At 43.1% G+C, this 22,065-nt stretch overlaps 1 protein-coding gene across 1 annotated transcript in view; it reads left to right on the top strand.

Moving 5' to 3' along the window:
* LOC121545152 (MAM domain-containing glycosylphosphatidylinositol anchor protein 2) overlaps positions 1–22,065 on the top strand; it is a 219,678-nt gene that overhangs the window by 148,392 nt on the left and 49,221 nt on the right. Inside the window, exon 10 of the mRNA XM_045209210.1 lies at positions 9,103–9,251. Within this exon, the coding sequence (XP_045065145.1) occupies positions 9,103–9,251 (149 nt within the window). The remainder of the gene's footprint in view (positions 1–9,102; positions 9,252–22,065) is intronic.

Below are 22,065 nucleotides of genomic sequence, written 5' to 3'. Positions count from 1 at the left end.
TACAAATAAAAAACAGATATCTAATTTCCATAAGTATTCTGACCCTTTACTCAGTACTTTGTTGAAGCACCTTTGACAGCAATTACAGCCTCGACTCTTCTTGGGTATGGCGCTACAAGCTTGGCACACCTGTATTTGGGAAGTTTCTCCCATTCTTCTCTGCAGATCTTCTCAAGCTCTGTCAGGTTGGATGGGGAGCGTTGCTGCACAGCTATTTTCAGGTCTCTCCAGAGATGTTCGATCGGGTTCAAGTCAGGGCTCTGGCTGGGCCACTCAAGGACATTCAGAGACTTGTCCCGAAGTCACTCTTGGGTTGTCTTGGCTGTGTGCTTAGGGTCGTTGTCCTGTTGGAAGGTGAACCTTCACCCCAGTCTGAGGTCCTGAGCGCTCTGGAGCAGGTTTTCATCAAGGATCTCTCCGTACTTTGCTCCGTTCATCTTTGCCTCGATCCTTACTAGTCTCCCAGTCCCTGCCGCTGAAAACATCCCCACAGCATGATGCTGTCACCACCATGCTTCACCGTTGGGATGGTGCCAGGTTTCCTCCAGACATGACACTTGGCATTCAGGCCAGGCTAAGAGTTCAATCTTGGTTTCATCAGACCAGAGAAATCTTGTTTCTCATGGTCTGAGAGTCTTTAGGTGCCTTTTGGCAAACTCCAAGCGGGCTGTCATGTGCCTTTTAGAAGATTTTCTAAAAGGCACATGTTTTTTGGTACCCTTCCCCAGATCTGTGCCTCGACACAATCCTGTCTCGGAGCTCTACGGACAATTCCTTCGACCTCATGGCTTGGTTTTTGCTCTGACATGCACTGTCAACTGTGGGACCTTATATAGACTGGCGTGTGCCTTTCCAAATCATGTCCAATCAATTGAATTTACCAATCAAGTTGTAGAAACATCTCAAGGATGATCAATGGAAACAGGATGGACCTGAGCTCAATTTCGAGTCTCATAGCAAGGGGTCTGAATACTTATGTAAATAAGGTATTTCTATTTTAATTTTTTTATACATTTTCAAACATTTATAAAAACCTGTTTTGCTTTGTCATTATGGGGTATTGTGTGTAGATTGCTGAGGATTTGTATTTATTTAATCCATTTTAGAATAAGGCTGTAACGTAACAAAATGTGGAAAAAGTCAAGGGGTCTGAATACTTTACGACGACACTGTATGTAATGGTGGAATTGATAGACACTAACAGTCAAACGCAAACAATTCACACAATTAAGTTATGAAACAATGAATGTGCACAAATTCGTGGGAGAGAGTGCATTCAGGAGAGAGACGTGCATTGTGCATTTTAGCCACACTCCCCTTGTTCTTGTACTGGACCATCCCCGCGGCCTGTGCCGCGGGGCGCAGCCGAGGTGGTGCGCTCAGACCGGTGGCTCAGTAGACCGGCGAATCAGAGTGCCGGAGGGGAGCAACGGGAGGAGACGTGATAGTACCGCCCCCCATCCACCAGAGGACCAGGAACCACTGGCCTGAGGAGAGAGACACATGAAACGTGGGTGAGACACGGTAGTGAGGGGGAAGGAGCAGCCGGTACGATACCTCATTTATCCGCCGGAGGACTTAAAAGGCTCCACAAACCGGGGGCTCAGTTTCTTGCAGGGCAGGCGGAGAGGGAGGTTTCGAGTAGACATCCTCAGTAGACCGGCGAATCAGAGCGCCGGAGGGGAGCAACGGGAGGAGACGTGACAACAGTGTGTACTTCATTCTTACTTATAGGCTATATATTTTGTCTACAAACAACAACATGTCCATGTTTTTATTGTAGATGATTGATGGGAAATGGATGAGCTTGGATAACTTTGTTTTCTTTCAATCATAATAACAAGCGGGAACTCTATTAATCTCACTTTAGAGTTAATAGTTTACCAAGATGGTGTCAAACACAATCAAATATTTATATTTTCATATCATTTTTTCATTTCTCCATGAAAACAATTCAATATTAGAATAGATTCCATACAATTAGATAGTGTTAGCCCGCTAGCTAAAGCCAAGGCATTCGCTTGGGAGCCAACGCAAGTCTCCAGGTTTCAGACAAGGGTAAACATCACTCGAGCGTGCTCAAAAACAACCTCTGTTACACACACACATACCTTTCATGTTAAAAATCCTAGAATATGAGACAGATGCAGTATGTTGTGTTGAATCGTTATTCACTGTAACATCAAATATACAGTACTTTATCCCCATTTTGTTACGTTGTTGTTTTTTTCCCTCATCTATCTACACACCATACCCCATAATGACAAAGCAAAAACAGAAATATCAAATGATGTAAATATTCAGACCCTTTACTCAGTACGTATGACGCTACAAGCTTGGCACACATGTGTTTGGGGAGTTTCTCCCATTCTTCTCTGCAGATCCTCTCAAGGTCTCTCCAGAGATGTTCGATCGGGTTCAAGTCTGGGCTCTGGCTGGGCCACTCAACGACATTTAGAGACTTGTCCCAAAGCCACTCCTGCATTGCCTTGGCTGTGTGCTTAGGGTCGTTGTCCTGTTGGAAGGTGAACCTTCGCCCCAGTCTGAGGTTCTGAGTGCTCTGAAGCAGGTTTTCATCAAAGATCTCTCTGTACTTTCCTCTGTTCATCTTTCCCTCGATCCTGACTAGTCTCCCAGTCCCTGCCACTGAAAAACATCCCCACAGCATGATGCTGCCACCACCATGCGTCACCGTAGGGATGGTGCCAGGTTTCCTCCAAACGTGTTGCTTGGCATTTAGGCCAAAGAGTTCAATATTGGTTTCATCAGACCAGATAATCTTGTTTCTCATGGTCTGAGAGTCTTTAGGTGCCTTTTGGCAAACTCCAAGCAGGCTGTCAAATGCCTTTTTACTGAGGAGTGGCTTCCGTCTGGCCACTCTACCATAAAGGCCTGATTGGTGGAATGCTGCAGAGATGGTTGTCCTTCTGAAAGGTTCTCCCATCTCCACAGAGGAACTCTGGAGCTCTGTCATAGTGACCATCAGGTTCTTGGTCACCTCCCTGACCAAGGCTCTTCTCCCCCGATTGCTCAGTTTGGCCGGGCGGACAGCTCTAGGAAGAATTCCCCAGATCTGTGCCTCGACACAATCCTGTCTCGGAGCTCTATGGACAGTTACTTTGACCTCATGGCTTGGTTTTTGCTCTGACATGCACTGTCAACTGTGGGACCTTATATAGACAGGTGTGTGCCTTTCCAAATCATGTCCAGTCAATTGAATTTACCACAGGTGGACTCCAATCAAGTTGTAGAAACATCTCAAGGATGATCAATAAAAACTGGATGCACCTGAGCTCAATTTCGAGTCTCATAGCAAAGTGTCTGAATACTTATGTAAATAAGGTATTTCTGGTTTTTATTTGTAATACATTTGGGAAAAAATCTAAAAAACCTGTTTTTGCTTTGTTATTATGGGGTATTGTTGGTAGACTGATGAGTGAAAAAATTATTTTATCTATTTTAGAATAAGGCTGTAATGTAACAAAATGTGGAAAAAGTCAAGGGGTCTGAATACTTTCCGAATGCTCTGTATGTGATAGGAACTAGGGCTGACCCCAATTAGTTGACTGGTCGATTGTTTGGTCCATATGCTGTTGGTCGACTGATAATTAATTGTTTTAGTCGAGCAGTTGCAGATATATATATATATATATATATATATATATATATATATATATATATATATATATATTTTATGGCACACGAGACAACTGTCTTATTTGCGGCCATCTCTGTGAACTAATCCATTGTGGAGGCCGAGACTAATCCATTGCGGAGGCTGCGGGGATGGTACAGTACAAGAAGTGGAGTGTGGCTAAGATGCACAATGAACGTATCTCCAGAATGCACTCTCTCCTGCCAATGTGTGCACATTCTTTGTTTCATAACTTCATTGTGTGAATTTTTTGCGTTTGATTGTTACCGGCTATCAATTCCCCATTACATACAGTGGGGAGAACAAGTATTTGATACACTGCCGATTTTGCAGGTTTTCCTACTTACAAAGCATGTAGAGGTCTGTAATTTTTATCATAGGTACACTTCAACTGTGAGAGACGGAATCTAAAACAAAAATCCAGAAAATCACATTGTATGATTTTTAAGTAATTACTTTGCATTTTATTGCATGACATAAGTATTTGATCACCTACCAACCAGTAAAAATTCCGGCTCTCACAGACCTGTTAGTTTTTCTTTAAGAAGCCCTCCTGTTCTCCACTCATTACCTGTATTAACTGCACCTGTTTGAACTCGTTACCTGTATAAAAGACACCTGTCCACACACTCAATCAAACAGACTCCAACCTCTCCACAATGGCCAAGACCAGAGAGACAGAGGGGTGCTGTTTCACTCGCTCGGATGCTTTAACTGAGATTGATGCTTTAACTGAGTCTTTCTGTCGACGCACGTCTCCGTCAAATAAATTATCAATATTTCAATATTTTATTTGAAAGGACAAGGAGGTAGGGCGGGCCAGGCCCATAACGCCGGGCCTGCAGAGCGCTCAACCTATGCTACACTTGTGAGAAACAAGTTTTGGTTTATTTAATTACATTCATTTAGTCGTTGTCTTTTGTTTGGAGTGCTCCTGTCAATATTGAGTAACCTGATTACGCATAGAAGTAGGCCTATATGCTGCCTGGCCTCCGCGCAAATGTATCTGCTACTATTTCTGATTGGCTTAACGCACCACTACTAATGAGCTGTGGAGCTTCTCAAAGTAATGTTTTCACCTCAAACAGCAAACAAACAAAGTCTGTTTTTCATCCATTGTGAATGACAATAGTTCCCCAATGTGTTAGGTTTCCCAGCAATAAAACCAAAAATGTTGCTCAAACAGAAGGGGGAACTAACAGGGTCACTGACCAACAACCAAAACGAAACAGGTGGGATTTTAGGAGGAGTTCTGAAAGACACTCATGGGGGTGTCCACTGAAAGTTGACTAGCAACAACTGGAACCTAAAAGACACCCACCATGAGTGCCCACAAAATTTGCCCAAGAAGAGGCAAACAAAAAAAAAACACACACCAAACTTAAGGACAGGAAGCAAACCAAAAAGTGGAGCAAAACGAAAACAGGGAAGCTCAGATAAAGGATTGTTTGTCTAGAAATCAAAATAGCGAGCGTTAACACTCCTCATCTCTCAAGACAACTGGCGCACTGGGCCAGCCACTCTTAAATAGCACCTGGGCCAGCACAGGTGAAACACCTTCCCACTAACGAGATGGCAACCAGCACAGGTGTAACACATACTGACTAACGAGGTGACACCAATCAGTGCGCCCTACTTGCTAATGAGCTATACGTGCTAAAGTCCAACCTCAAAACATAAATGGAAAAACCAAAGCCTGTAACAAATGTATTTGAAAAATCTTTCCAGCTCTTGCCCTTTCGATAACCACTCAGCGTGAAAGGGAAAAATGTCATGCTCTGATCCAGTGGAAAGTCATAAAATAGGCCTACCTGATTACTTCTTATCCCTTGCACAAATACCTTACAGCTGTGTCTGTCCCGAGCTCACTTGCGAGGGAAACTCTGAGGGCCCAGAATATTTTATACAATGTTGCAAGTTTGCTAGCACGAGGTTCGGGCTGGACCCAAGTTAATAGTTGATACAATGTTTCAATTTGGTTGCAGACAAGCCATGTGTAGCCGATGTGATTTATAGGATATTTATTTTTATCCGGATATTTTCTACCTGCAGGCTGCAATGTTTTTATTTGTTGGCTTTACAGGCTATTTTTACAGTTGGCGATGGCAATAAAGTTACTTTTTAGGTTTGTATATTTTTTATTAAGATTTGGATATAATTTTTATTAACCACATGACAATGACTTTGGGTTTCGAAGATGTTATTATAAAATAAATGAAACTGTTACACAAATGTGCATATGAAAACCATAACTGTCACGCAGATCGGGAGAAATGGTAAGATAAATTGGCATTCCACATGAGAAAGGTTGCCGACTACTCGTGTAGCCTATTACCGGCAACTTCAGGAGAGTAATGGCAGAATCTGCGAAAGCCAGTGGGAGGAAGGTCGGGTCAGGTATAGGTTTGATTCTTCTGGTTATCTTGATCTCGGGCTCCCTCTTGAGTCATTTGTGTCTTATTTCATCAAACGGTGCACTTAAAGCGTCAGACAAGTTCAATGCATATATAGTTTATTAAAACACATACAGTGAGGGAAAAAAAGTATTTGATCCCCTGCTGATTTTGTACGTTTGCCCACTGACAAAGAAATGATCAGTCTATAATTTTAATGTTAGGTTTATTTGAACAGTGAGAGACAGAACAACAACAAAAAAATCCAGAAAAACGCACGTCAAAAATGTTATAAATTGATTTCCATTTTAATGAGGGAAATAAGTATTTGACCCCCTCTCAATCATAAAGATTTCTGGCTCCCAGGTGTCTTTTATACGGTAACGAGCTGAGATTAGGAGCACACTCTTAAAGGGAGTGCTCCTAATCTCATCTTGTTACCTGTATAAAAGACACCTGTCCACAGAAGCAATCAATCAATCAGATTTCAAACTCTCCACCATGGCCAAGACCAAAGAGCTCTCCAAGGATGTCAGGGACAAGATTGTAGACCTACACAAGGCTGGAATGGGCTACAAGACCATCGCCAAGCAGCTTGGTGAGAAGGTGACAACAGTTGGTGCGATTATTCGCAAATGGAAGAAACACAAAATAACTGTAAATCTCCCTCGGCCTGGGGCTCCATGCAAGATCTCACCTCGTGGAGTTGCAATGATCATGAGAACGGTGAGGAATCAGCCCAGAACTACACGGGAGGATCTTGTCAATGATCTCAAGGCAGCTGGGACCATAGTCACCAAGAAAACAATTGGTAACACACTACGCTGTGAAGGACTGAAATCCTGCAGCGCCCGCAAGGTCCCCCTGCTCAAGAAAGTACATATACATGCCCGTCTGAAGTTTGCCAATGAACATCTGAATGATTCAGAGGAGAACTGGGTGAAAGTGTTGTGGTCAGATTAGACCAAAATCGAGCTCTTTGGCATCAACTCAACTCGCCGTGTTTGGAGGAGGAGGAATGCTGCCTATGACCCCAAGAACACCATCCCCACCGTCAAACATGGAGGTGGAAACATTATGCTTTGGGAGTGTTTTTCTGCTAAGGGGACAGGACAACTTCACCGCATCAAAGGGACGATGGACGTGGCCATGTACTGTCAAATCTTGGGTGAGAACCTCCTTCCCTCAGCCAGGGCATTGAAAATGGGTTGTGGATGGGTATTCCAGCATGACAATGACCCAAAACACACGGCCAAGGCAACAAAGGAGTGGCTCAAGAAGAAGCACATTAAGATCCTGGAGTGGCCTAGCCAGTCTCCAGACCTTAATCCCATAGAAAATCTGTTGAGGGAGCTGAAGGTTCGAGTTGCCCAACGTCAGCCTCGAAACCTTAATGACTTGGAGAAGATCTGCAAAGAGGAGTGGGACAAAATCCCTCCTGAAATGTGTGCAAACCTGGTGGCCAACTACAAGAAACGTCTGACCTCTGTGATTGCCAACAAGGGTTTTGCGACCAAGTACTAAGTCATGTTTTTCAGAGGGGTCAAATACTTATTTCCCTCATTAAAATGCCATGGTGGAGAGTTTGAAATCTGATTGATTGATTGCTTCTGTGGACAGGTCTTTTATACAGGTAACAAGCTGAGATTAGGAGCACTCCCTTTAAGAGTGTGCCCCTAATCTCAGCTCATTACCGTATAAAAGACACCTGGGAGCCAGAAATCTTTCTGATTGAGAGGGGGTCAAATACTTATTTCCCTCATTAAAATGCTAATCAATTTATAACATTTTTGACATGCGTTTTTCTGGATTTTGTTGTTGTTATTCTGTCTCTCACTGTTCAAATAAACCTACCATTAAAAGTATAGACTGATCATGTCTTTGTCAGTGGGAAAACGTACAAAATCAGCAGGGGAACAAATACTTTTTTCCCTCACTGTAGGGTGTGTCTATATATGGACAAATACAAGAACAGACCACTTTCAGTCGACCAAGATGTTTTTATTCGGGGACAGCCCTAATACATAGACAGCTCCTCAATGTCACATTAACATCCACATTGGACTAATCCTTTACCCTTTTGGAATAATAGTCACACTGAATCTCCTGTGCACCTCTTCTTGCTTCCCTAGTAGCAAGTTAGGTTTTCATTTGACAAGAACGAGACAGCCCTCTCTGCTAAGCTGTTTTCAATTTCCTGTCAGCTTTCAGCTCATAGAGGAGCCCTCTTCTTCTTTACTGCATAGTTCTGTGTCTATGCATTCTTTGAACCACTGAAAACCTCTCATCTCTGCATTGGGGAAAGTAACGCTTCAATGCTACAGTGGCAGTGCTTAGAATGTACCATGAGTTTACAAAACATTAGAAACAACTGCTCTTTCCATGACATAGACTGACCAGGTGAAAGCTCTGATACCTTATTGATGTCCCCTGTTAAATCCACTTCAATCCGTGTAAATGAAGGGGATGAGACAGGTCAAAGAAGGATTTTTAAGCCTTGAGATAATTGAAATATGGATTGTGTATGTGTGCCATTCACAGGGTGAATGGGCAAGACAAACTATTTAAGTACCTTTGAACGGGGTATAGTAGAACTGCAATGCAGCTGGGTTTTTCACGCTCAACCATTTCTTGTGTGTATCAAGAATGGTCCACTACCCAAAGGACATCCAGCCAACTTGACACAACTATGGGAAGCATTGGAGTCAACATGGGCCAGCATCCCTGTGGAACACTTTTGGCACCTCGTAGAGTCCATTCCCCGATGAATTGAGGCTGTTCTGAGGGCAAAAGGGGGTGCAACTCAATATTAGGAAAGTGTTCCTAATGTTTGATACATTCAGTGTATATTGACAAGAGGCTATTTGTAGGCGTAGAAGAGTATTGATAAATGGCATTTCAAGGAAACTAAGAATGTTATGTCACCGCTGTGTGTGGCTGAGGGGAATAACGTCAGTTAGAATGGTGATGTATGCATGCACACACACACACACACATTCACACAAACACACAGCTCATGCTAAAACCAGTCTGCTTTTCTTTTTTTTGTTACAGGGAGGGCCTTTGCCCCAGAGTTTTACTATGACACATACAGTGCGTTGTGGCAGAACCGGCCCAGGGTCTATGGCTTCAAGCTACAGTGGACCCAGCAGAACCCCCTGTCTGTGGACCGCATCGTGGCCTACCGACTGGGGATCAAACAGGTGAGCAAGAACAATGGGACCTTCTCCCACTTTTTATGCTCTCTGTTTTGTCACAGTTTCACCCTTTTACGTCTGCTTTTGTCTCAAGGGTAAGAGATCGATAAAGTTTGAATTAGCTGTAGCACACACTAGTTCCTAATTGTGTTGTCACTCTTGAGAGTGAGTTAGGCTGTCATGCTAGCCAAGTAATGACTTTGACATTATTCATTGCAACAAATGTCATTACTTTGCAGTCATTTCATGCAGAAAGACCAAACCAAGGAGATTGATAAGCATTGCAGAAGATGGGCCTGAGACCTAACATAGCCAATCCCACTAAAGCTTGTGCATGATGCACTTGTGAATGCATTAGCATTTGTCCTTTCTGACTGTGTCGCATTCTCTTGTGGGGGTCCTCCCCCCCACTCCACTTCAAAGATGAACAGAGGAAGCCAGCAGAGTGCGTTTCAGTTCTTTAAACCTCCTCCCTGTTGGTGGTGTTCCAGTTATGGATGGCATTCCGCTTGTCAATCATGTCTTCTCCGTTCACCATTCCCTCTCCCTCACCTTCAGCGCTGTCATCGCTCAGCTGGAATGGCAGAGTCCTCAGCCACTTCTAATGACATCACACACGGCGTGATTTATTCCCCATCAGGGTTGTCATTGCCTGGTCGCCACCCACCGGCACTCAAAGTCAACACTGAGTAAAAACAAGTCACTGATTTTGTTCTTTCTTTTCCTTCTTTATTTAATAACAAAATTAGCAGTCTTGCGTGCTGTTAGTCATCACTGCGGGGAACTTTTTTTTTTTTTGGTACTGTGTAAACGTCAGGTGTTCTGCCCAGTGATTTCACACATATTGGGGGAAGCTCTCTCTCTCTCTCATGACACGCTCACCGTTACTTTTAGCACACTGAAGCACATTTTCACTGACTGCACATATTTGTTTTTCAGGCTCGCAGGACTTCTTTAAGTACTCGAGCTGGGTGTCTTTTCACCTGGGAGGTGGTGCATCTGTATCGTCAGTGAGTCGGCTCTGTTCTACTTGTGTTCGTTCATCTCTTCTGCTTTCGTGTTTTCTTTATTATGACAAAGCATTGTGACAAAGCAGCTAGCGATTGTTTCTTATTTCCTAATTCTTGCTAGGTCTGCATAGGAGAGGAGCCTGACAGTCATTGCTATATAGGTGATTCTACAGAAGTGGTGAAAATTGCAGTCCCACCCCAAAAACGTAGGACATTTATTTACGTCATGATATGTTCTAATTCAATTCAATAACAAAGTAATTGTTTATACACCCATTTCTATTGAGAGGTGGCTGTCCCAAACCCGGACTCCTAAACTTTGTTTGAAATAAAGCTATTAATGATAAATATATATAGCACTATTTAAATTGAACATCTTGAGTTGTTCTATTATTACATTGAAAGAAACTGATCTAATTAGTAGTTTTGTTTATTTTTAAACATCTTTCTAAAAAAAATGCTGTCCCACCATTTGAAGGCACTTCTGAAACACACACGTTAGAAGACTAGAATGAATGTGCCTTAAGCCACACCCCTACAAATATCACCAGGTGATGGGATTGCACCCCTCTCCAGCGTAGCCTGTCTGCAAACATTTTGGAGAAAATGAGTGAGCAAGTTGGTAAATCTTTATGTATGTTTAAGAAGTATCACTACCGAACATCTAATATATCAAGAAATAGTTAAAGTATGGTTTTGGAACTAAACTATATATATTTTTTGCAAATGTACATATGTCCAAATGAAAAATATCCAGCCATATGTTAGTACTAATGAGTGATTAGTGCTTTTTGAGGTGGGTTCGGTTATTGAAAAATAATCACGGCTTTCAATTTCAGTTTCTTTTTTTCTTTTCTTTTTTTTTTACAATAAATGCATTGTGGGTCCAATGCTGTTACAACACAGAATATAACAATTTACGGTAGTGACTACTCATTACTATCACTTATTAGAATGCTGAGTTGCATCCAAAGAACACCATACCCACTGTGAAGAATGGGGGTGGAAACATCATGCTTTGGGGCTGTTTTTCTGCAAAGGGACCAGGACGACTGATCCGTGTAAAGGAAAGAATGAATGGGGCCATGTATTGTGAGATTTTGAGTGAAAACCTCCTTCCATCAGCAAGGGCATTGAAGATGAAACGTGGCTGGGTCTTTCAGCATGACAATGATCCCAAACACACCGCCTGGGCAACGAAGGAGTGACTTCGTAAGAAGCATTTCAAGGTCCTGGAGTGGCCTAGCCAGTCTCCAGATCTCAACCCCATAGAAAATCTTTGGAGGGAGTTGAAAGTCTGTGTTGCCCAGCGACAGCCCCAAAACATCACTGCTCTAGAGTAGATCTGCATGGAGGAATGGGCCAAAATACCAGCAACAGTGTGTGAAAACCTTGTGAAGACTTACAGAAAACGTTTGACCTGTGTCATTGCCAACAAAGGGTATATAACAAAGTATTGAGAAACTTTTGTTATTGACCAAATACTTATTTTCCACCATAATTTGCAAATAAATTCATTAAAAATCCTACAATGTGATTTTCTGTACCTATGATGAAAATTACAGGCCTCTCTCATCTTTTTAAGTGGGAGAACTTGCACAATTGGTGGCTGACTAAATACTTTCCCCCCCCACTGTATTCAAAATAAACTGAAATATTACATTTACATAAGTATTCAGACCGTTTACTCAGTACTTTGTTGAAGCACCGTTGGCAGCGATTACAGCATCAAGTCTTCTTGGGTATCACACTACAAGCTTTGCACACCTGTATCTGGGGAGTTTCTCCCATTCTTCTCTGCAGATCCTCTCAAGCTCTGTCAGGTTGGATGGTGAGCATTGCTGCACAGCTATTTTCAGGTCTCTCCAGAGATGTTCGATCTGGTTCAAGTCCGGGCTCTGGCTGGGCCACTCAAGGACATTCAGAGACTTGTCCCGAAGCCACTCCTGCATTGTCTTGGCTGTGTGCTTAGGGTCGTTGTCCTGTTGGAAGGTGAACCTTCACCCCAGTCTGAGGTCCTGAGCGCTCTGGAGCAGGTTTTCATCACAGACCTCTCTGTACTTTGCTCCGTTCATCATCGATCCTGACTAGTCTCCCAGTCCCTGCCGCTGAGAAACATCCCCACAGTGTGATGCTGCCACCACCATGCTTCACCGTAGGGATGGTGCCAGGTTTCCTCCAGATGTGACGCTTGGCATTCAGGCCAAAGAGTTCCATCTTGGTTTCATCAGACCAGAGAATCTTGTTTCTCATAGTCTGAGAGTCTTTAGGTGCCTTTTGGCAAACTCCAAGCGGGCTGTCATGTGCCTTTTACTGAGGAGTGGCTTACGTCTAGCCACTCTACCACAAAGGCCTGATTGGTGGAGAACTGCAGAGATGGTTGTCCTTCTGGAAGGTTCTCCCATCTCCACAGAGGAACTCTGAAGCTCTGTCAGAGTGACCATCGGGTTCTTAGTCACCTCCCTGACCAAGGCCCTTCTTCCCCGATTGCTGAGTTTGAGTCTTGATGGTTCTAAACTTCTTCCATTTAAGAATGATGGAGGCCACTGTGTTCTTGGGGACCTTCAATGCTGCATAAATGTTTTGGTACCCTTCCCCAGATCTGTGCCTCGACACAATCCTGTGTTGTGGAGCTCTACGGACAATTCCTTCGACCTCATGGCTTGGTTTTTGCTCTAACATGCACTGTCAACTGTGGGACCTTATATAGACAGGTGTGCCTTTCCAAATCATGTCCAATCAATTGAATTTACCACAGGTGGACTCCAATCAAGTTGTAGAAATATCTCAAGGATGATCAATGGAAACCGGATGCACCTGAGCTTAATTTCGAGTCTCATAGCAAAGGATCTGGGTACTTATGTAAATAAGGTATTTCTGTTTTTTATTTTTAATAAATGTGTAAGAATTTCTAAAAACGTGTTTTCGCTTTGTCATTACGGGGTATTGTGTGTAGATTGCTGAGGATTTGTATTTATTTAACCATTTTAGAATAAAGCTGTAACGTAACAAAATGTGGAAAAAGTCAAGTGGTCTGAATACTTACCGAAGGCACTGTATTTATTTTCATTCCCCAAATTGCACCACTTCTGTAGAATGACCCATATAAGAGTCAGCAACAAAGCAGACACCTGGTTAAGAGCAGGGGGTGAAATAACAGGAGAGGAGTGAGGGCAGGAAACTAATTAACAACTTCATCCAGAGGGGAATAGCTGCCAAAATAAGGTGAGGAACCAGTGATGGAATTCACTAGAACAGAGGTTAGCTGTGTGTGCCGTGATTACATGTGCATGAGCTATGTCTGAAAATCAGACAGGCAGTATCTTTCAGTGGGAGAGGAGAAGAAGTGGCTGCTGGGTAAAAAGAGGACTCTTCCACTCTTCCAGACTCATCACATTGCAGGTGCCCGGTTGTCACTGTCCCTGTCAGCCCCTCTCTTGTTTAATAGACAACGTTCTCTAACCGCCTGTCTTTTGCATTGATATTATGGAGCGCTTGTATTGTGGTTTTATTCGCCGGGTTCAGTACAGTGGTTTCCTGGATGAGGCCCATCCATCATGGAGGTATGGTTGGTGACTGCTCTCTCCTTTCCGCCTGGCTCAGTGCCTGCTGTGCCATGCACTCCTCCCGTCCTCTCCCCCTCTCTAGTCTGGCACTCCGGCCCTCTCTCTCCTCTCTCTTGCTCACTCATTCACTCACATTTGCTCACGTGTGACATTTTCAGGACACCAGCTGCAGGTTGGACGTTTATTGTCATTATTCTTGTCCTGGACGCAAAGCGGAGCGATTTCCCCTTAGATAGGCCATCTGCAAATTCAATATGGCTATATTGTAAAAGTTCCTGAAAACAAGAAGTAGCTTTTTGGTCTTAATTTACAGTAAGGTTAGGGTTAGGCATTAGGGTTAGCAGTTTGGTTAAGGTTAGGGTTAGGTTTAAAATCAGATTTTATGACTTTGTTGCTATGCTAGCTAGTGTCCTCCAGAAGAAGATTCATGACATAAAACGCTAACCTGCATACCAGCCTGCATGGGCTTTAACTTTGCCCCTAGGAGGGTTGACTGGACTGGACACTTAGCTTGTTCACTTGCTGCATATGCAGTTCCTAGCAAATAGGTATGGATTTTTTAATAACATACCTATTTGTGTTTTACAGCTAATTGATCCATAATTGGGTAATTATGGGTATGAGATGAGGGGAGGTAAATCTCTAGTCATGTGTGTCCCTCTTTAGATCTCAGATTGCAATACTAGTGAAAAGATGACTCACTTATTTGAAGTATTATATTACCTTGTAAACCAGGCATTGTATGAAATAATATCCATGGGGAAAACAAAGCAGCACCATCTCTGGCCACCAAACTGAAGGCAAACCGAACAAATACTTCATTTAAAATCAGGCAAAAGTAAATCAAACCCCACTTCTTGTTTGAAGTGTTAAGCGTAGGAGATTTTCATATTGTTTCTAATTTCCCCAGCTTTCAATGTTTTGCCTCTTAAATCTTGTTAGGGAGAAGGTAATTGCTTTACAAATGAGCTTACTCTTTTGGAGTATGAATGCTTTCCAGCGCTTTTTATATTGTTTGTGTCCAGTTGGCTGGTTTGATTTTGGAGTTTCATTTAGCCCTTTTTTACGTGTGTGTCTATGTGTGTGTGAACAAAGTGTTTCTTCCCAATCCAATCATTTGCCAAAATGACAGATAACCAGTCCTATTGTTTAATCAGAATTAGCCGGTTATTATTCTGTCTGTATTGTGCATAGTTTAATAGCATTGTTTTCTGGGCAACGAGTAATGATGAATAATGAACACTTCCATTAACTTTTTAATCACTTCCACTTTTCCAACATCGTGGCTTTGGCGTCACAAACGATTTACATAATGAGGAAATGATAGCTACCTCGATGATGAGATGCCGCCATTATTATACGCATTAGTCACGGTGGTCTAAGGACATGCAGATTAATTCTCATAGTTATAAGCCAACCGATAACAGAGTTAGTCTCACTTCGGCTGGGGGATTTGGCGTCGACTAAGACTGGGCTATGTGAGCCTATATCACGTTCTCACGAAACACGCTATATCGCTGTCTTCCGTTCTCATCCTTTATCCTTGATAACAGAAGCTGATCAGATCCCAGATGGATCAAGCCATTGGGAGTTTGGGGATCAGCCCGGGCTGCCTAGAAGTGTTGCAATTCCACTGTAACAATATCATCATACAGCTCCAGTGTTGCAGCAAGTGGGAAGTAGCATCCCATTCATTCATTCTGAGGAAGAAATGCAGTTTGTCTATTTGTTGGTTTGGACTGGCTGGCTGGTTGGCTGGCCGGTTGTCTGTCCCTTTGTCTTTCAATACCCGTTTCCCATGGTTGATTGGGTGCAGGGGAGGGAGGGAGGGAGGAAAGGGAGAGACTGTGAGGAGGGATGTAGGGGGGGAGTCAGAGGGATACCGTCCTCCATCACGCTAACTCTCCAAGCTCCCCATCTCTTTTGGTCAGGTGGCCAAACCCTCCCCCCACTCCCATTGATTATGTAAGCCCCCGCGGGGTCATGACGGCGGTCGTTTCCGATCAGGCGTCCCAGCAGGACGCCCTTATCTAATTGTGCACCCCGTATCCGCCTCTGATTCCCGTGCCCCCATACTGTTTATCCGCTTAATTTATTCAATGGCGAGTTCTCTTCTTTCGCTCTCCCGCTTGCTCGCTCTCCCTCCCACCCCCACCCGTTCTCAGAAGCTCATACAGGCTGAGATATGCCAAATGGCTGCTAATAGCGTAATAAACTCTGCGACTGCTCATAGAGCTTCGCCTCAACTTCACACACAGTGTCGTCTAGCATCCTAACAAGGCCACGTGTAACAACTCATTCACATTCCCCCTTACAGCTCTCTCTCCCTCCTTAGTACACTACTGTTAGAGTTATAAGTACTCTTAGAATATCTGTTTCACAATGTGCTTTTCTTGTCCTTGCCGTACGTAATAGGGAAACATAGACTATTGCAGAATATTTACATAAGTATTTACTAATATATTTTATATTTACTGTATATATTTACATATTCAATCTCTCCCTATCCCAGTCTGCTGTCCCCACTTGCTTCAAAATGTCCACCATTGTTCCTGTACGCAAGAAAGCGAAGGTAACTGAACTAAATGACAATCGCCCCGTAACACTCACTTCTGTCATCATAAAGTGCTTTGAGAGACTAGTTAAGGATCATATCACCTCCACCTTACCCGACACCCTAGACCCACTGCAATTTGCATACCGCCCCAATAGATCCACAGATGATGCAATCGCGCTGCACACTGCACTATCCCATCTGGACAAGAGGAGTACCTATGTAAGAATGCTGTTCATTGACTACAGCTCAGCCTTCAACACCATAGTACCCTCCAAGCTCATCATTAAGGACGGGGCCCTGGGTCTGAACCCTGCCCTCTGCAACTGGGTCCTGGATTTCCTGACGGGCCGCCCCCTGGTGGTGAAGGTAGGCAACAACACCTCCACTACATTGATCCTCAACACAGGGGCCCCACAAGGGTGCATGCCCAGCCCCCTCCTGTACTCCTTGTTCATCCATGACTGCGACCTTCAACTCAATCATCAAGTTTTCTGACGACACAACAGTGGTAGGCCTGATTACCAACAACGACGAGACAGCCTACAGGGAGGAGGTGAGGGCCCTGGCGGAGTGGTGTCAGGAAAATAACCTTTCCCTCAACGTCAACAAAATGATGGAGCTGATCGTGGACTTCATGACCACACTGCCTGCCCTCCAGGACTTCTACAGCACCCGTGTCACAGGAAAGCCAAGAAGTTCATCAAGGACCTCAGCCACCCGAGCCACGGCCTGTTCGCCCCGCTATCATCCAGAAGGCGAGGTCAGTACAGGTGCATAAAAGCTGGGGCCGAGAGACTGAAAAACCTCTATCAGACTGTTAAATAGCCATCACTAGCCCACCTCCACCCAGTACCCTGCCCTGAACTTAGTCACTGCCCTATGTAGATAGACATGAAACACTGGTCACTTTAATAATGTTTACATACTGTTTTACCCATTTCATATGTATAATACTGTATTCTAGTCAAGGCAATCCAACTATTGCTGTAAATATACTATTCTATCCTACGTATTCTTCAGATATACTACATATTCTATCCACATACTGTCCATAATGTCTATACATCCCATCACATATATACTGAACAAAAATATAAACTCAACATGCAACAATTCCAAAGTTTTTACGTAGTTACAGTTCATTTAAGGAAATAAGTCAATTTAAATATTTTCATTAGGCCCTAATCTATGGATTTCACATAACTGGGCAGGGGTGCAGCCATGGTTGGACCTCGGACGGCATAGGCCCACCAACTGGGGAGCCAGGTCCAGCCAATCAGAATGAGTTTTTCCTCACAAAAGGGCTTTATTACAGACAAATACTCCTCAGTTTCATCAGCTGTCCGGGTGGCTGGTCTCAGAAGGTTCCGCAGGTGAAGAAGCCGAATTCTCTAAAATGACGTTGAAGCGGCTTATGGTAGAGAAATTAACATTCAATTATCTGGCAGCAACTCTGGTGGACATTCCTGCAGTCAGCATGCCAATTGCAAGCTCCCCCAAACTTGAGACATCTTTAGTATTGCGTTGTTTGACAAAACCGCATATTTTAGTGGCCATTTATTGTCCCCAGCACAAGGTGCACCTCTGTAATTACCATGCTGTTTAATCAGCTTCTTGATATGCCACACCTGTCAGGTGGATGGATTATCTTGGCAAAGGAGAAATGTTCACTAACAGAGATGTAAAGTAATTTGTGCCAAAAAATTGAGAGCAATAAAGTTTTTGTGATTCTGGAACATTTCTGGGATCTTTTATTTCAGCTCATGAAAAATGGGACCACCACTTCTTGTTGCGTTTATATCTATATTTGTGTGTGTGTGTATGTGTGTTTGTTTGTCTATTTTTGTGGGGACCAGAAGTCCCCACAAGAATTTGACCAACTGGGGACATTTTGTTAGTCCCCATGAGGTCAAATGCTATTTCTAGGGGGTCAAGGTTAGGTTTAGGATTAGGAGCTAGGGTTAGAGTTAGGAGCCAGGTTTAGGGTTAAGGTTAGGTTTTTGGGTTAGGGTTAAGGTTAGGGTAAGAGTACGGGTTAGGGGTTAGGGAAGATAGGATTTTGAATGGGACTGAATTGTGTGTCCCCACAAGGATAGCTGTACAAGACTGTGTGTGTATGTGTGTGTGTATATATATATATATATATATATATATATATATATGTATGTATATATGTGTGTGTGTGTGTGTGTATACATACATACATACATACATACACCATACATACATACATACATACATACATACATACATACATACATACACAGTACCAGTCAAAAGTTTGGACACACCTACTCATTCAAGGGTTTTTCTTTATTTTTACTATTTTCTATATTGTAGAATAATAGTGAAGGCATCAACACTATGAATTAACACATATGGAATCATGTAGCAACCAAAAAAGTGTTAAACAAATCAAAATATATTTGAGATTTGAGGTTCTTCAAATAGCCACCCGTTGCCTTGATGACAGCTTTGCACGCTCTTGGCATTCTCTCAACCAGCTTCATGAGGTAGTCACCTGGAATGCATTTCAATTAACAGGTGTGCCTTCTTAAAAGTTAATTTGTGGAATTTCTTTCCTTCTTAATGGGTTTGAGCCAATCAGTTGTGTTGTGACAAGGTAGTGGGGGTATACAGAAGTAGCCCTATTTGGTAAAAGACCAAGTCCATATTATGGCAAGAACAGCTCAAATAAGCAAAGAGAAACGACAGTCCATCATTACTTTGACATGAAGGTCAGTCAATACGGGACATTTCAAGAACTTTGAAAGTTTCTTCAAGTGCAGTCTCAAAAACCGTCAAGCGCTATGATGAAACTGGCTCTCATGAGGGCCGCCACAGGAATGGAAGACCCAGAGTTACCTATGCTGCAGAGGATAAGTTCATTAGAGTCACCAGCCTCAGAAATGGCAGCCCAAATAAATGCTTCACAGAGTTCAAGTAACAGACTCATCTCAACAGCAACTGTTCAGAGGAGACTGTGTGAATCAGGCCTTTATGGTCGAATTGCTGCAAAGAAACCACTACTAAAGGACACCAATAAGAAGAAGAGACTTGCTTGGGCCAATAAACACGAGCAATGGACATTAGACCGGTGAAAATGTGTCCTTTGGTCTGGAGTCAAAATTGGAGATGTTATGATGTGGGGGTGCTTTCACTGTCTGTGATTTATTTAGAATTCAAGGCACACTTAACCAGCATGGCTACCACAGCATTCTGCAGCGATACGCCGTCCCATCTGGTTTGGGCTTAGTGGGACTATCATTTGTTTTTCAACAGGACAATGACCCAACACACCTCCAGGCTGTGTAAGAGCTATTTTACCAAGAAGGAGCGTGATGGAGTGCTACATCAGATGACCTGGCCTCCACAATCCCCCGACCTCAACACGATTGAGATGGTTTGGGATGAGTCGGACCGCAGAGTGAAGGAAAAGCAGCCAACAAGTGCTCAGCATATGTGGGAACTCCTTCAAGACTGTTGGAAAAGCATTCCAGGTGAATCTGGTTGAGGGAATGCCAAGAGTGTGCAAAGCTGTCATCAAGGCAAAGGGTGGCTATTTGAAGAATCTCAACTATAAAATATATTTTGATTTGTTTACACTTTTTGGTTACTACATATGGTTACTGCATATGTGTTATTTCATAGTTTTGATGTCTTCACTATTATTCTACAATGTAGAAAATAGTAAAAATAAAGAAAAACCCTTGAATGAGTAGGTGTGTCCAAACTTTTGACTGGTACTGTGTGTGTGTGTGTACATATACAGTTGAAGTTGGAAGTTTACATACAGCTTAGCCAAATACATTTTAACTCTGTTTTTCACAATTTCTGACATTTAATCCTAGTAAAAATTCCCTGTTTTAGGTCAATTAGGATCACCACTTTATTTTAAGAATGTGAAATGTCAGAATAATAGTAGAGAGAATTATTTATTTAAGCTTTTATTTATTTCATCACATTCCCAGTGCGTCAGAAGTTTACATACACTCAATTAGTGTTTGGTAGCATTGCCTTTAAATTGTTTAACTTGGATCAAATGTTTCGGGTAGCCTTCCACAAGCTTCCCACAATAAGTTGGGTGAATAGTGGCCCATTCCTCCTGACAGAGCTGGTGTAACTGAGTCAGGTTTGTAGGCCTCCTTGCTCGCACACGCTTTTTCAGTTCTGCCCACAAATTATCAATAGGATTGAGGTCAGGGCTTTGTGATGGCCACTACAATACCTTGACTTTGTTGTCCTTAAGTCATTTTGCCACAACTTTGGAAGTATGCTTGGGGTCATTGTCCATTTGAAAGACCCATTTGCGACCAAGCTTTAACTTCCTGACTGATGTCTTGAGATGTTGCTTCAATATATCCACATAATTTTCCTTCCTCATGATGCCATCTATTTTGTGAAGTGCACCACAGCATGATGCTTGAAATACATCCACAGGTACACCTCCAATTGACTCAAATGATGTCAATTAGCCTATCAGAAGCTTCTAAAGCCATGACATCATTTTCTGGAATTTTCAAAGCTGTTTAAATGCACAGTCAAGTTAGTTTGTGTAAACTTCTGACCCACTGGAATTGTAATACAGTGAATTATAAGTGAAATAATCTGTCTGTAAACAATTGTTGGAAAAATGACTTGTGTAATGCACAAAGTAGATGTCCTAACCGACTTGCCAAAACTATAGTTTGTTCAAAATAAATTTGTGGAGTGGTTGAAAACGAGTTTTAATGACTCCAACCTAAATGTATGTAAACTTCCGACTTCAACTGTATTTATATATAGAAACTCAGCAAAAAAAGAAACGTCCTGTCACTGTCAACTGCGTTTATTTTCAGCAAACTTAACATGTGTAAATATTTGTGTGAACATAACAAGATTCAACAACTGAGAAATAAACTGAACAAGTTCCACAGACATATGACTAACAGAAATTGAATAATGTGTCCCTGAACAAAGGGGGGGTCAAAAGTAACAGTTAGTATCTGGTGTGGCCACCAGCTGCATTAAGTACTGCAGTGCATCTCCTCATGGACTGCACCAGATTTGCCAGTTCTTGCTGTGAGATGTTACCCCACTCTTCCACCAAGGCACCTGCAAGTTCCCTGACATTTCTGGGGGGAATGGTCCTAGCCCTCACCCTCCGATCCAACAGGTCCCAGTTGTGCTCAATGGGTTTGAGATCCGGGCTCTTCGCTGGCCATGGAAGAACACTGACATTCCTGTCTTGCAGGAAATCACCCACAGAACAAGCTGTATGGCTGGTGGCATTGTCATGCTGGAGGGTCATGTCAGGATGACCCTGCAGGAAGGGTACCACATGAGGGAGGAGGATGTCTTCCCTGTAACGCACAGCGTTGAGATTGCCTGCAATGACAACAAGCTCAGTCCGATGATGCTGTGACACACCGCCCCAGACCATGACGGACCCTCCACCTCCAAAACGATCCCGCTCCAGAGTACAGGCCTCAGTGTAACACTCATTCCTTCGACGATCAATGTGAATCCGACCGTCACCCCTGGTGAGACAGCACTTTTTGCCAGTCCTGTCTGGTCCAGCGACGGTGGGTTTGTGCCCATAGGTGACGTTGTTGCCGGTGATGTCTGGTGAGGACCTGCCTTACAACAGGCCTACAAGCCCTTAGTCAGCCTCTCTCAGCCTATTGCTAACAGTCTGAGCACTGATG

The sequence above is a fragment of the Coregonus clupeaformis genome, chromosome 29 (assembly GCF_020615455.1).
Source record: "Coregonus clupeaformis isolate EN_2021a chromosome 29, ASM2061545v1, whole genome shotgun sequence".
In the NCBI taxonomy this organism is placed as follows: Eukaryota; Metazoa; Chordata; class Actinopteri; order Salmoniformes; family Salmonidae; genus Coregonus; species Coregonus clupeaformis.
The sequence above is the reverse complement of the archived record's forward strand: the minus strand, read 5'-3'. Positions and strand labels throughout refer to the sequence as shown.